Source organism: Trachurus trachurus (assembly GCF_905171665.1).
Source record: "Trachurus trachurus genome assembly, chromosome: 12".
NCBI classification, from domain to species: domain Eukaryota; kingdom Metazoa; phylum Chordata; class Actinopteri; order Carangiformes; family Carangidae; genus Trachurus; species Trachurus trachurus.
In genome coordinates, this window is record NC_139908.1 from 29395382 (window position 1) to 29412444 (window position 17063).

General features: G+C 42.8%; 1 protein-coding gene across 1 annotated transcript in view; it reads right to left on the reverse strand.

Moving 5' to 3' along the window:
* Positions 1-17063, reverse strand: part of shroom3 (shroom family member 3) — a gene marked incomplete at its 5' end in the record, with an annotated part of 77382 nt that overhangs the window by 45592 nt on the left and 14727 nt on the right. The window contains one exon of the mRNA XM_083982961.1: positions 9734-9922. Within this exon, the coding sequence (XP_083839087.1) occupies positions 9734-9922 (189 nt within the window). The remainder of the gene's footprint in view (positions 1-9733; positions 9923-17063) is intronic.

Genomic DNA, 17063 nt, shown 5'->3' on the forward strand with positions numbered 1-17063 from the left:
TCTAAAAGCGTGCGGATACGTTACTTGGCTCGTTTTCTCCGATGGGAGGATTTTTTAATATTTACCGTCCAAAAGCAGCTCAGTGCTGTCTGTCCCATAGCAGAACATGACAGCGGCAGCCTCGTTTGGAACTATTGGGAGCTACATGAACCACGTGACCGCGCTGGCGGCGACATCAAGAGCTGTCGCCACTCTATATCTATCGCTCTGCAATTGACCAAGCCACGCTCCCAAACGCGATGAGCCAATCACAGTGCGCATAGCTAGCCCATACACTCGGACATTCTCTGCTTCCACGTCCATTGAAATGCATTGCAGTTAGTCAGTTTTCATTCGTTTTTATATGTTTTTTCTTGACATTTTAAGTTTAAAATGGTCAAACGGTGTGCATGGGGTACATGCAACTCTGACACTAGGTATCCTGAGAGGCCACGGGGTGGATTTTTTTTACCTTTTCCCAAGCCACATCTCAACCGAGAGAAGTGTCTGCTCTGGATAAAGTTATGCTTAGACCACAACACCAACTAAACGTGGATAAACTTAACAAGGATGTCTACATCTGTTCTAAGTTAAGTCAACAACGTATTTGAGGCAACATATTGTCAGAGATGTTTAGATGTTAGCCAGCATCACAACTAAGCATAAAGTCCACTAGCTTAATGCTAACGTATAATGTAAAACTCCATAGACAGGCTAACAGAAATTAGCCCATCGCTAGCAGTAAAGCTAAGTGAAGTTTTAGTGACTTCGAGATGATATTATTTAATCTTTCTGTCTCCAAAAATCATCAATTGCCTCCAGTGAAATGTCTCCTAGTAACAGCTGCCATAGCAACTGTCACCGAATGTTGACTGTTTGTCCGAGTGAGTGGAGGGGGCGGGGCTTAGCCATAGGTCAATTCTGCAGTGGCGGGGCGGTGTGTGGTGCAGTGGTTAGAGCGGCCGCCCCATGTAGAGGCTACAGTCCTCACCGCAGGTGGCCCCGGTTCGAATCCCGCGTCGGGCAGCCCTTTCCTGCATGTCATTCCCCCTCTCTCGGCCTCCCCCTTTCCTGTCTAACTCTACTACATGCTATCAAATAAAGGTAAAAAGCCCCCCCAAAAAAAGAAATGCTGTTAAAAAAATAAATAAATAAATAAAAATTCTGCAGTGGCGTGCTGCACATGTACAGTGATCCTGGGTTCCAGGCCTGGGACCGTTCTGGGTGGAGTCTACATGTTCTCCTTGTGTCTAAATGGTTTTTTTCTAAATGGTACCTTTGGAAAGTACAACCCCCCCAAACCAGTGACCTTTCTGGGAGTTCATCCCTTACCCCGGAACTAAATGTTACCTCATGTAAATGTTGCTGCAGATGAAACATGCATAGTTAAAGCAGAAGTAAGCGATCCGGTCGTTTTGGCTAATGCTGCGTTCCAGGCTCGTGTTTTTCCGACCTGTTACCTGTGAAAGTCACTATAACGGCCACTCGTAACTTCTGACCCGTGAACTCCTACCAGATCGAACTGGTACGACTTCACAGGTCGGAAAAACACGAGTTACGAGTTGCCTTGAACGCACCATAACTTCTTGTCAGCCGATGGAGTTAGCAGCCCCCGCCCTCGTCATGGATCTATTGGTCCTCGTCCCTACGTCACCACATTCACGCGCATCCCTTGGCTGCACACACAGAGAGGACCGCCCCTTTATGCCGTTCTCTCTCCTCATTGGATAAAGGTTGTAGGATACAAGGAAAGTTTTCTCCTGGGCTCAGAGCAGAGTGACTGACAGACCCGTGTTTCAGACCAAACACTCTATAAGTGATTGCCGTCGGAAGATAGAACTATTTAAGACTTATATTAACACAAACATTCCGCTTACTTCTGCTTTAACATGCAAAGGGATAATGGCTCTTGGAGAAAGTTCCTGTGAAGCACCTGTCCAGATTTGAACTGCCCTAACTTTAACAGAACCAGCTGACAGAGCAGACTGGTGACTAGCGTGAACTAAAGCACTGAGAGACAATGCACTTAGCCTTCTTAATGTGTTATATTCATAATGGCAAATGTGTATTTGTATTTAATGTTGAATCTGCACCTGGTTCAATACAAACTCAGAGGATGTTTAAAAAAATACATCTAAAAAAACAACAACAACAAAAAAACAAGCTGTAAAAACACGGTCTAATTTCAACTGCGTTAACAACTACTATGTGTGTATGTGTGTGTGTGTGTGCGCACAGGGTGTGTCTATCTGAACAGAGACCTTATCTGCTGCCGTGGGAAACTGCTCCTTCTGCCCATAATAATAATCTCTCTAATCTACCCGGAAAACTAAATTGGAGCGAGAGGTGGGCTAAATCTAGAGGACAAACTTTAAAATGTGTGTGTCTTGCACAAGAAGGCCTACATTGACTTGAAGGAAACTTCAGACCTTTTAGATCCACAGTTGACCTCACATTACTTACATTACTAATACATTAATAGTATGACTAGTATTATTAGTAAGGCAATACTGATTCTATAACTCTCTGTTACCAGTTCATTTCCCCATGAGCCCCATGCAAACCCCTCAAGAACCATCTGAGGCAAACCTAGTGGAGCCTGACTCGGTGCATGTGTGTGTGTGTGTGTGTGTGTGTGTGTGTGTGTGTGTGTGTGTGTGTGTGTGTGTGTGTGTGTGTGTGTGTGTGTGTGTGTGTGTGTGTGTACGTGAGAGCAACTCTGTCGTGATGTTATTCCAGAAAAATGTGGTGATTCAACGAAAGCAACGAACGTGTGAGGAGCGGAGACAGAGAGAGGCAGTGTGTATGTTTATACATCCATCTGTCTGTCCTCTGCAGATCCACACCCAGCCTCATGGGGGCTCTGATGGCCCACTTCCTGTTTTTTGGACCAATCACAAACATTCCTCCCTATCTTCTAACCCCCTCAACCCACTCCTCTACCCTCGGTGGTGTCTGATAAACCCCCGAGGCCCCATGGGATTCTAGGAGAATGGTCATTTGCCTGTTTATATAACTCTATGGGATCACCAGTAGAAACTATTCAGATGTCTAATACTGCAAGAATGCAAGTCAGATCTACGTCTGTATCAGATCCTCTAATAATTAGGAGGAAGTGTAAGGATAGTATCGCCTTTGCATCCTTATTTTGTTGGAATGCAAGTCACCATACCAGGACCTCATGCTGTACTTAGACCTGGAGAAAATGAAGTAGAATCTGAGGTGGACACCTGGAAAATGTGATTCTGTTTGGGGCTGAATGATTAATTATAAAACTAAATTAAAGATACTACAGGACTAATGAAATGCTCAACCTCTGACAATTAACTTGTCACTATACTTCATTTCCCTCTGCTTTGCATTGACAATGCTGCTTCTCTGCATGTTGTTTTCTGTGCACTTATTTATTTGTCTGCTTACAGTAAGAAGAAAGGATGTATATTATTTCTCACTTTTACTGATCTGTAAGAACATAGGAGGGTGGATGAGTGGTTGTTGTTGTTGTTTTTGGAAAAGTAAATTTGTCTTTATTTCCCATTGTATTTACTTCTGCTTGTCAAATGAATAAAAAACATTTATGAAACAAACAAACAAACAAAAACGGAGTAACGGAGGGTCCGGGTGCACTCACTCACTCACCCATAAAGGACGAGCAAAACCTGACTGCCAAGCGGTCATTGACCTGTTGGCACAACGGTTTGCATTGTCGCCCGCTGTGAGTTCAAACCCCATCTGAGACAGTCCGTACCCAAACACAACGCAGAGGGCTACGCACCCCCACCCAGACTGGACTCATGAAGGACATGACAACAGGACAGAGGAAACATCAACAAGAATACAAGAGTCTGCAGTCACAACAGCACCACCCTGAGGCTGTTATGTTCATTACACACACACACACACACACACACACACACACACACACACACACACACACACACACACACACACACACACACACACACACACACACACACACACACACACACACACACACACACACACACACACACACACACACACACATACCACACTGAGTACTTTCAGGAGCTGACCTCCATATTAGGACGGAACTAGCTGTAGCAGAATGTCAGTTATTTATAGACTGTTTGTCTGCACAGACATTTATGCATATCATACTGTGTTTGTGTGTGTGCCAGTCGTAGGCCATGTTTGGGGACAAATGTCAGACTTGAGACCAGTTCCTTGGCGATGGCATGTCCAGTTGGGGACAAAATCCTGTCCCAAATTGGTAAAAAGCTTTGATTTGTGGGGCCAGTGGGTAGGGCCGGGTCAAAGACGGTCTGGGGTTACAATCAGACTGGACAGGTCTCCTCATGTATTGTGTGTGTGTGTGTGTGTGTGTGTGTGTGAGAGAGAGAGAGAGTGAGAGAGAGCAACAGATGTAATTCTGGGATTTCAGATGATTCATAGTCATATACAGTGGACACTATTATGATCATAAAAGCACACAATGTAGCTACAGTAAAAAATAATATAACAGTAACGACTAGTTGATTAAAAAGTTTTACTTTGATGCTGCTCTTTTTAATTATCTTTATTTTATACCCCCATCCTCACATCTATGGAGGACAGAGCCATGGAGTCTGTTCAGGAAGCCAGCTCACCGGGCCTCATCCTCTTCCCCATCCTCACTCATCCCTGTTCCAAACACTCGTAGCATATTTAAAGCAGAAGTAAGCGGAATGTTTGTGTTAATATAAGTCATAAATAGTTGTATCTTCCGACAGCAATCACTTCTATAGAGTGTTTGGTCTGAAACACGGGTCTGTCAGTCACTCTGCTCTGCTCTGAGCCGAGGAGAAAACTTTCCTTGTATCCTACAACCTTTATCCAATGAGGAGAGAGAACGGCATAAAGGGGCGTTCCTCTCTGTGTGTGCAGCCAAGGGATGCGCGTGAATGTGGTGACGTAGGGACGAGGGCGGGGACTGCTAACTCCATCTGCTGACAAGAAGTTAGACAAAACCACCGGATCACTTACTTCTGCTTTAATAGTTAAATGAAGAATATAGATGCTAATTTCTACTCTTTATTATGTTTAAGATGTGTTTGCTTGTTGATATTTTGCTGTTCTTACATTTTTCTCCTTTTTCATCGGAAGACAACCAGTTTAAACAATTAATGACAATGAACTGGATTCTCAGTGTTTGTGTCTTGTTCTAACCAACAGCCCATTGCGTTGATCCACCATAACTACGAACCAGTCTCTTCACCACACCAAGTCAATATTACATCATCTCTGCAAAGGATCAATGAAGTATCTTTATCTTACTACACGAATGGGAAAGCAGGGATGCACCGATACGGATACCTAGGCTCAGTCAGCGTATGGGCTGATACCTGATACTGATCTGATCCCACTGTTGAATTCATCAACAGTAGGCCACACCTCGACACCTGGCCGTGTGGGAGTTGAGCCAGGACTTGTTGAGGCAGCAGACTGTGATCAGGGTGGTGTAAGTTTTTCATTATCTGGTCTGTTCTGGATCTACACCGCCGGTGTAGGTATCCTCTGGATGGAGGGGGGGTTGCACTCTGTGCACCTTATCACCCTACTTAGTGCTCTCTTGAGGAGCAGTTTCCAAACCAGGCAGTGAAGCGCCCACAGAGCACAGACTCAGTTGTTGCTGTGTAGAACTCTCCTGCTTCTTTTTTTGGGAAGCAGAGGATCTTCAGACTGTTGCCAAATCTCACTGCTATTGTTCCATTTTTAACCAAGTCAGACTGCAGCATTAAACAGTTTACTGACCACCACTGGCTGAAGCGTGCAGCATTCCACTGTAGACATGAGAAGACCAGCAGTTCCTGAGGAAAACAGCCATCACGGTCCCTGAGATGATGCTGGTCTTCCACAATCCAGGGCATGAAGCACCCAACCCTCCTTTAGCTTGTTTTAGTTTAGTTTTTATGTTTGAGGAATTGACTAGTTTTTATTTAGTCTTAGTTTTTCAGGTTTTAGGAGGAAGTCTCAGTCAGACCTCTGGAGATGAACTTCCACATTTGTGGGATTTTTCCCTTTTAGTTGCATCCCATAATGTTCCCATCAGTCCTCATCAGGTTCCATTCACTCTTATCTGTGGGTCGTACTCCAAGTCGTCCCATATTGAGTTGTGGTGTTTTCTTCCTGCAGCTTTAGACATCTCTAAGAAAACTACAACTAAGCTGATGTGATCTGACACTTTTTACTGCTAGTTTTAGTTTAGACTTAGTTTTAGGTTGGATGGTGCCGGATGCATTTAAAAAAAAAATCTATGAACATAATCGTCATGTAACCAGGTTAATCCAAGTGAACATTCCTCTTCCTGCTAAAAACCTGTCCAAAGGTACATTGTGTAAGAACTCAGTCGTATTTTTCATGCTGCATTCACGTGAAATCGGGCAGACAGCAGACGGACAACAGCCGCTGCAGGTAACGGCATAAACAAGCCTCTATGTAAACAAGTGGCCCGTCAGGACGAAGCAAAACAATACACGTGACAATATGTTGTCATGGCGATGTGGTATTGTTTACCTGACCCACGTTTTACCGGCTTTCTCTGGACTTCTGTGACTAAAATGACATCTGGTTTGTTACCGACAGCCGTTTTTCCCACTGCACCTGAATGCAGCATTCACGTGCAGTCCTCACAGTCCTCACTGCGTTACCGTGGTGACTTTTCACAGACGCGGTGTCTCTGCTGAGTTTCCGTGGTTTCCTACCGTCACGCTGCCACTGAAGGTAAAAACATGGCGAAACGACATGTCAGCTACCAACCGAGCTTACCCGCTCCATGGAGATATGAATGATATGAACGGCTCATTCAGAGCTGAAAGGAACACTTCACTTTGTTGATGGGGGGATTACTGATTAATGAAAAACATACTTTAGAATGAAATAATCGATTTTCGTGAATAGATAACAGGAGAAGTTACACAATGTCCCTTTAAAGAGCAAAGTGACATACATGTAAATACAAATGCACAAAGTGTTTTATTTTCTTTGTGCCCTAAATGAAAGCTACTCCAATCAATGTTTGTACATCAAAAATAGATCACAGCGATGAGTTCATGGAAAATCACCATCTGATTCTGCAGTTTTGGCAGCAGTAGGCAGCTGTGTCAGTGAAAAGCATGGATGCATTAATCCAAATGAACGATAACAATCCTGTCAGGATAAACTGATTACTAAAAATGGTGCCAAAGTGTGAACGTGGTGTTTGGATAGAATATCTCCTGCCCAAAAAACCCCAAAAACCCCTTCTCCCCTCCTCAGACGTCTTCCTTTGAAATCCTTTGAAATCCTGAGCTATCAGGAATAGTTTGTTTACCATGGTTTTCCCGCATTAAATAACAAAAATGGAAAAACCATGAGTCACATCTGCTTCACTTCCACATTTAGAAATGTGGTTCTGGCCTTGTGCACCGCTACTGCTGCTGCTGCTGCTGCTGCTGCTGCTGCTGCTGCTGCTGCTGCTGCTGCTGCTCACTGCAGGTTGACAGGTGACGGAGCAGGATGGTTTAAAAATGAGACATGAGACATGAGACATGTGGTCTCTTTTTCAATATGTAATCAAAGCACTTCTTACTTTGGGCTCAAGATGCACAAAATGCAAACACACACGCACACACTGAGAGAAAGGAAGCACAGGCAGGACATCCTGTCACCAAGGGCGATGACCCGTCAGCTGACAGCTGTGAACCTGTGACTGATTCCACATCCCTCCCACAGGGTGGCACGTTCAAACATGTATCTAAAGTGGAAGGAACCATTAGCAGACAGGATGTCCCTGTCAGCTACACCCCGCTGTTTAGAAAGGTCAATTAAATGCCACCAACACTTCACCAACTTCACAGCTCTAAGAGAAACACTGTAAACCTGTGCTGTGCAGCATCATTGCATTGTACTGAACACAGTTTATTAGCTGGTTAGATTGGAGACATGGAGAGTTAATGTGTAGCAGTCTACTGTGATGGCTTTTACCCTTTTACAGCAAACTACCCAAAATAAATGACAACACTACAAGAAAAACTCAACACAAATGGCTTCAGATGTTAAAAGTTATTATTTTCCCATCAAAAACAAAATCAAAGGTTAATACCAATTTGTTTAAATGCAATCAAATGTAAGGCGTAAAATGTATGATTTCACAGCAATGTGCTGTTGTTAGTATTACTGTAAACACGATGTATTAAGATGTCTATTTGACTGATGTGATTGTGATATTGAAAATATGATCTGTTTTTCTCTTTTTGATGTAAGGTTCTTTGGACCCCAGGAAGACTAGCTTGGGCCGTTGGTATCAGCTAATGGGGATCCTTTTAAATAAATAAATAAATCAAGGTTGGATGCAGAACTCAGTCCATCAACAAAACTCAAATCCTTCCTCGTGCCAAAAAACAAGAAACAGTTTATCGGGCCGGTGCGTGGCGCAGTGGTTAAGGCGGCCGCCCCATGTAGAGACTACAGTCCTCAACGCAGGCGTCCCCCTTTCCTGTCTATCTCACTATGTACTATCAAATAAAAAAGCCAAAAAATATACTTAAAAAAAAGAAACCACGCACTATGGAGTAATAAAGTCAAAACTTCTCTTCCTAGACTTCTTCTTACCGGTCTCTCAAGCTCCTGAGTGTGAACGGGGGCGGACTTTGCTCTTCACAGAACGCTGAATGTCTCCATCTTTAGTCATATTTAATTTCACTAAATGAAGGCCAGCACAGAGATGCTAACACAAGGCTACACAAATTAATAAAACAATAAAACGGAAAATTACTGACTGGGCCTTAACAGGCCAAGTTACAGTAGCTAAGCATTGACAAGGCAACTGCAAGGAAGGGAACAGTGTAGACCAGGCCCAGCCCAAACCAACCCAGGCCCGGCAGGTCCACTGACCTCCCACATCCCTATAGGCCTTAGCCTGATAATGAGTTGCTGATTAACTTAAAGAGGACCTATTATGCTCATTTCAGGGGCTTTTAATATGATATTAGTGTGGTGAATGTGCAGGTCACAACTTGTCCACCAGAGCGTTTTGAAGTTGTTGGATTGTGTATTTGATGAGTTTGATGGGGGAACCGTGGAAATACCATATGCCTCCATAGCGTAGCTCTGAGCAGCTCACGGCTCTGCCCCACCGATCCAAAAACAGCTTGCACTGACAATTAAAGGTAAGAAACCTACTGCTAAGACTATAGGGATTATGGCAATAATGGGTGATGGGTGATGGGTGATGTGAATATTCAAGCCCTTGCTCCCATGGTTACCTCAGCCACCAGAGCGAAGATTCGAAACCGACCGTTTAGAGCAGGGCTGTGCTCAATCTTTTGGTTTTTCTGACCAAAGCATGTTACTAACATTACTTTTAGACATCAAGGTACCATGTCAAGAAGCAGAAATGAGCATAAAAGTTCCCCTTTAAACTACAATTCAGAGTTGTTTGATTGACAGGAGTCTGTTGAGAGGAGACATGCTGTGCACACAGTAGCCTAACCCTTCCATCAGCTGTTTAGATGCATCGAGATGTATCGCATCGGAAAATGATGATGGAAACGCCGTGATTCGAATTAAAATCCCCTGATTCGCACAAACTGCAATCATCGTAGATGGAAACACACACGATTTTCATTTCTTTTAATGCGCATTTCCCAGTAATTCGAATCACTTTGGCTGGAAACGTGGCTATTGATGTCATTTAAAACACTGTCACCTTGGTTGGTCTCAGACTCTAACCTCCAGGTCACTGCCTGTCTCCTACCTGTTCTTGATGCGCAGTTGAACCTCTCCTGCTGAACATGTTCTGCTGTTGTGGGATGGTGATGGTGTTAGTTGTTGCCGTGGTGTTGGTGTAGAAGACAGAGGAGGTGGAGAAGAAGAAGAGGGAGGAAGAGCAGGGAGCGAAGGAGGTGAAGTTCCAAACTCCTGGACGTACGCTGGTTGAAGCTCCCTGAAGAGAGACGGGACATGAAACTGGTTTTAGTGAGTTCTTCACTTCACTGCACTGAGTTCGTTGGATGATCCTTTTACATGTCCTGCTTTTCAGATAAGTTGTACTGATTCATATTTGATTGATCGTATCTAATTTTAAAAGTCTAGTCTTCTTCTGGCCCACCTATGGTTAAGTGGTGAACAGCCTGTTAGCTGCAGCTGAAGACAGCAGTCCTTGTTCCACTGGGTTAAAAAAAAAAAATCAGTGCTCCTATAATATTCAATCCACATTTGCATAATCCAGTGTTGATTCATACAACCTAAGATTGATCTTTCATGTCTTTTCCACTCTAATGGGGACAAGTGAAGCTGGAGGCACCGGGACATATTCTTCTCAAAGTGATGATGTAAGACATTCACAGTTCAAAGAATCCCAGACTTTCATTATTGACATTGAAAGTTATTTATTTCCCCACCTCTATCAAAACATTGATGCCAATGTTCAGTTACGTTATTGCAGGTTCATTACATCTTCTACTAAAAAAAAAATGATTGACAGCATTTAAATATTTTCTTTGTCCTGGAGAGGACAAGTCCTTCACTGTTTAACTGCAGTGTAGTGCAGCTAGCAGGAGAGCTAGGTCGTAGCTGCACAGATTTTTCTCAGATTTTTTCCTATGGTCGCACTGTGTAGAGTGTTACTTAGAAAATGACCGTAATTCTCCTTTAATTTGGCAAAACTGATACAGAGAGAATCACTGGTAAAAAAAACAAACTTCAAAAAATAAAATAAAATAAACACACACCCATTTGGCCAGGTCCTATACATTTAAAGTATTATCATTGTTTCTGCATTTATTGATTGAGAGATGCAGTTTTACTGTGATTCAATGACCAAAAGATGCTGTTAATTTATACAATAAATCATACTGTACTGTCATAATAACATCTGCATCCCACAGAGCCGCATCATTATGGATTATCTTTAGAGATGAGATGAATAAAGAACACAATACACAACTTCACAGAAAACAGACACACCCTGGCTTATATCATTCACTGAAGGCATTCCATACACACACAAAAACACACATGCACGCACACACACACACACACACGCACACACACACACACACACACACACACACACACACACACACACACACACACACACACACACACACACACACACACACACACACAGATACACAAATAAAGGCTCATTAACATGAAACCTGAAGAGCTGGTTGCAGGAATGTGAAGCAGCCACAACACAGTGAAATCACCAGGAGGGGCCATGTTGCCACTTTCCATCTCATCTCATCACACACACACACACACACACACACACACACACACACACACACACACACACACACACACACACACACACACACACACACACACACACACACACACACACACACACACGCACACGCACGCACACACACACTTTCCTCCCTGTACCTTTAACCTGGCACTGAGCTAGCATTCAGCCAGAAGAGAGTCTGAATCAATCACCTCCTCAACTGGATCTCAGGTCTGTTGTCAAAACTTTGCTGTGGCTTCACAAAAACCACAGACATAAGGGGAATATCAAAAGTATGGAGGAATTAAAAAGAATGATCTTTTTGTGAACACAGCTACCATCCCATATGACGAGGGTGTGTGAGCTCACCGTGTTTATCCTCCTGAGGATTTGAATATTGGAACAGGAAGTCAAGCACACAGCCTCACAGTGAACTGCACCTGTTGCTCAACTCAGCTCCAGAAGAGAAACAGCACACACACACTGGCACAAAAGACTAAAGAGGGGCTTTAATAATACTGTGTTAGGAATAAGAATCATTTTAAAGGGATAGTTCATCATTTGGGCAAATCCACCCATTGCCATAATCCCTATAGTCATAGCAGTAGGTTCATTACCTTTATTTGTCAGTGCATGTTGTTTTGAGATTGGCGGGGCAGAGACGTGAGCTGCTAACATAACGGTACAGCTCCCCGGTCCCTCATCAAACTCATCAAATACACAATCCAACAACTCCAACAACTCCAAGTTGTGACCTGCACATTCACCACGCCATGAAATAATCATGTATAATTATGTAACATTACGACACACGAAGCAAATACTCGGAATTAGGCCTACTTTTGCTTGTGAAATCACTCCGCCCAGCAGCCATGTCTGAAATGTAGTTACGGCTATGCATTTACCTCTAAAACATCTCTGTCTCGTAATGTTACATTATTATCTCATAGTGTGGTGAATGTGCAGGTCACAACTTGTCCACCAGAGCGTTGTGGAGTTGTTGGATTGTGTATTTGATGAGTTTGATGAGGGACAGGGGACTACTGTATGTACTGTTACCTGAGCAGCTTGCGTCTCTGCTCCACAGATCTCAAAACAATATGCACTGATAATTAAAGGTAATTAACCTTCTCCTATGACTAGAGGGATTATGGCAATGGGCGAATTTGCCAAAATGTTGAACTATCCCTTTAATAATAATTAAAATAATGATGCATATTCTCTCTGGGGTCACAAAGAGGTCACATAGACAATAACATATTTGTAATATACTGAAGTTGACATACATTCTGCTCAATTCTGTTCTACAGTGAAAAGGTGCCAATCCACCGTCAATGGATCTCAGTCCTCCTCGCTATGTTTAAACACAAGAACACTCTGAGATACGCACACTAAGCTGTTGCCTAGGAGACAGCATTGTGGCGGTCTGTCCCTGTAATGACTTCCTCCTCATCTCTTTTGAGCAGAGAAACTCAAACATTCATTCGGCTCGGTTGCGTCAACTAGTGACAAAAGAGCACAAAAGCAGCGTCACGGGAGATGAATGAAAGAAGACAGAGCTTCACATTCCACTTGACCTTCATTTATCACTAAGTGCATTTCAGGTTTTAACTCACCTGTTTTATTATTTACATTTTAATTTGTTCATTTAAAAACTGAATGGATAAAGATACATACATTTTATTATTTTTTAAATTTTTTTTTTATTGTGCAATACAAGTGACAAACATAAAGACATGACACAGCACAAGACAGGAAGAACCTAACACTGCAACACAGCAGCCGAAAAAGTTAATTAATTGATTGAAGGGAGAAAAAAAAGCAGCCAATCAAAGACCGTTAAATAAATAAAACAGAACAAACCTCTCTTTTTTCCCTCCTCCTTCATTTCTCCTCCCTTTGAAGGGTCAATTTTAAAGTTATTAGTTCCCCAGCATTGGTTGTGTCAGGCCTACCTCACTGCAAATAAGAAAAACTCACACAGGAGAATAAGTCATAGTCATGTTACAGTCAGCAGAGTGAGCTCCAGACTGCAGGCCAACAACACCACAACCAGGACGAAGCAAGTTAAAGCTCCTGTCACCATGACAATGAAAGCAGACAGGAACATCATACGGATCACTGTACCCAACTATCATCATCTCTGTACACATACTATATGCATGACATCCTGACCCACACACACACACACACACACACACACACACACACACACACACACGGACTAACTCCACACAGCATTGTGACATCATGACTCATTTCCTGCTTCAATCTCTGCTCAGCTCTTATCTCTCTCACCCTCCTGCGCTGTGATTCATAGTTCGGAGTTATCTCTCAAAGTTTATTCAAAGACTCTGTACCAATATGTGTGCACCACCACTTATGAAAAAAACAACAACAAAATACAGGAAGAAACCAATAAATTAGATTTAGAACAAGCTGGAAAACTTTATTTAGCAAACTGCTCACCAGAACAGAATGAGGAGGGACAGGTGTTGTTTTCTGTGGTCAGTTTTGCATTCTGTCTGAGTCACACAATCACAACTAAACTAAATAAAGCGTGTGCAAATACTGAGAGCGGTGAAGAGCGGGAGAGGACATGGCAGCCAAACCTGCTCAACAGAATACTGACAAAACAAACATCCACTGTAAAACCTCCAGATGCCATCTGTCCGTCCCAGATTTATGACAGAGGATCTGAATAGGTGAATAGACGCATTTGGAGGCAGTGCACGCCCAGACAGAGCAGCAGGCCCAGCACCTACAGGGCTGGGTTGCCATGTATGCTGCCTTCATGCCCGAGCATCTCCTCTTCATAAGAGGTAGTAACCTAACCTGGTCTTACCCGGGTAACCGATTCATTTAAAGCAGAAGTAAGCGCAATGTTTGTGTTAATATAAGTCTAAATAGTTGTATCTTCCGACAGCAATCACTTCTATAGAGTGTTTGGTCTGAAACACGGGTCTGTCAGTCACTCTGCTCTGCTGTAAGCCGAGGAGAAAACTTTCCTTGTATCCTACAACCTTTATCCAATGAGGAGAGAGAACGGCATAAAGGGGCGGTCCTCTCTGTGTGTGCAGCCAAGGGATGCGCGTGAATGTGGTGACGTAGGGACGAGGGCGGGGACTGCTAACTCCATCTGCTGACAGGAAGTTAGCTAAAAGCACCAGATCGCTTACTTCTGCTTTAATAAAATAGAATGAGGTCATGTCTGACGGACAGAGCAGCTGGAGCATAAATGCGCTCTGTCTGCATTGACAGAGTGCATTACTGACACACAGCGTTGTCAGACTAAATATCAGGTGGATAATAAGAGTAGAGATTGGAGTTGAAGATGCACATATGGGGCATGTGTGTATCTTTATGCCGCAGCTGCCTCTGAGGAGAAAACCTTTTTTTCCCCCAGTCATTAGCGGTGCTTATTTATTAGTCCACACTACATTTTGGTGCCGTCGCTCCTCTCTGCCTCGCATCGTCTCAGGAAATAACTGGAAATGTTTCAGAATGTTTGTAGGCTGAAAGCCTATTTTCTAACAGACTTGATGACACCTGTCCCAGGGCCGTAGCCAGGATTTTTGAAATACTGAGGTCATTTAGTCGTGGTGCGCGGGAGGGTGTCAGAAATTTGGGGCAATTTTATATTAAAAGGCTTCAATCTGGTGCACTTTGACAGATAAAAACTACACACATCATATTAGATTAATCCTATTTTTATGATATTATCATCACTAGTGATCATCCAGAGAAGACCCAACTTCACTGAATTCTGATGAGAACACACCACCTATTATAAACAGGAGACTAGCTCCTCACACTCATAGCAGCCACAGAGTAGCAAAAATATTATATTATAAAGTTTAATTCCAGCTCAAAAAAAAAAAGTCTGAAATGCAATGTGAAGGTCCTGGTTGTTAACATAAAGATTAACAGGTTTCTAGGGTGAAGTGTGCACCCTTTTTTTTTACCATAGCTATGGTAAAAAAGTAGCTATAGCCTACTATCTTTGGGGTGACTTCCTTCTGGAGAGTCAGCTGTGTTCCTCACTTTGAAACAGGCCCAGGAAGTTTGTTTGCTTTTCCTTATAGTTACCACCATCATACATCTGACTGCTCCTTGTTGCAGCAAATTTTGGTTTGTGTTATAATTGGTTATTCACGTTGTTTAGCTATGTAGTATTTCACATTTCTATGCATATTTTTTATTAGTAAAATATTGGTGTCGAACTTCATTTCGGTTGTATGGTCTTCTTTGAATGGGAAAATATGAAGAGGTCTAGGTGAAATCAAAATGAGCCAAAAACAGTTGTATTTGGATGGAGTGAATATTATGACACAGGCTATTAGTGAAATATAATTAGTTTTCCAAAGGTCAAATTCCACCTGGACATATCTCTGATAATAAAACAGCTGCAAAATTGCTCAGGTTCATTTTTTTAGCATCTACTTTTACACAGTTAGCCTACACATTACTTATTCATTTGCCTGATATCCCATGATTCAAAGGTAGGTTTTACTCTAATGTGATTTTTGTTAGTTTTTTTTACTAGGCAGAGATGAAAATTTTACATTTTCTACTGTAGCCTACTCCAGACATGTATGTAGTAATCTCACAGGTCTTAGCTTTCTTTAAATAAATAAATAAAAAGACTGAAATAATAAATAAATAAATAAATACTAATGGTTGCCTAAAAATTTTACACCGTATGCTCTTTGTTAAATCTGTCCAAATTATTTTGGACAATTTCACAGTATGTTGTTTGTGAAATGTTGTGCTCGTGCACCACATATGCTCACATCTTGTGCATCTCCTGGGGGCTAAGCCCCCCCTGTCCTTAAAACTTAGTGACGCCCCTGTCTGTAAACATAAAATGTATCATGTCACTGTGCTTTTCACATAAAGTTGATGGAAGAATGGACAGTGTAGATGCCCCCTCAGTATAGTATCTGCAGGAAAGAGGTCTCTGCTCTCCCCCACTTAGCTCAACTAGTGCATAGTGCAGGACACAGACAGTAAACGGCGCTGAATTGACCCTATTAAACAGCTGTTTTCTCCGCATACATGAGGTCCCATCCCGAAATAATACAGCGATTCAAGTGCACGTATGTACAAAACTTTTACAGTGTAACAACTGGTTGGAAAAAGCAGTTTATCTAGAGCCAACCGACTCACTCAGTAGCCTTCTCCTCCATGCACGCAGGCTCCGCGACGCGCTGTATCACTCGCTTTTTCCGAATGAATCGCCCTTTTCCCCGCGACCAGTAAACAAACACCAGCGTACGTGAGGGCGTCAATAAACAAGAGCATTATAGGCCTACCGGAATTGTTGTTTGGACAAGAGAGGAGTCACTCAGTCACCTTCCATCTGTCCTCCCTAATACTTTCACCGCACTTTTTATTTTATTTTTTAATTTCATTCATTAGGCCGAAAAAAATACCGAGGTCATGACCTCGGTGTCCTCAATGGTAGCTACGGCCTGTCGTCTCCCTCCCTACAGCTCACCCCAAGGGAACCACCACAGATTCTTGTAAAAGGTTTGAAAGTTCAAGGGTCGATCCAAAAATTATTTTACACAGCAAAAAATCCATGTGGCTTGATCCGAACCGCGCTCTAACGTGCCGTTTTTTTAATCCTAGGTTAACCGGGTAATAAATCATAACCGACTCGGGTACTTGAGTACTCGGGTAACCGTGCACATCCCTAGTGCTAAGCTACGTCTGTAGAAACAGCTGCATGGCTGCCAATTCGTGCCAAACTTCAACCAACACCAAACATTCATACACATCCAAATGGGGCAAGGTGGGTAAGGTGTCTTGCCCATGGACACTACGACAGCGACTGGGACAGACCGCC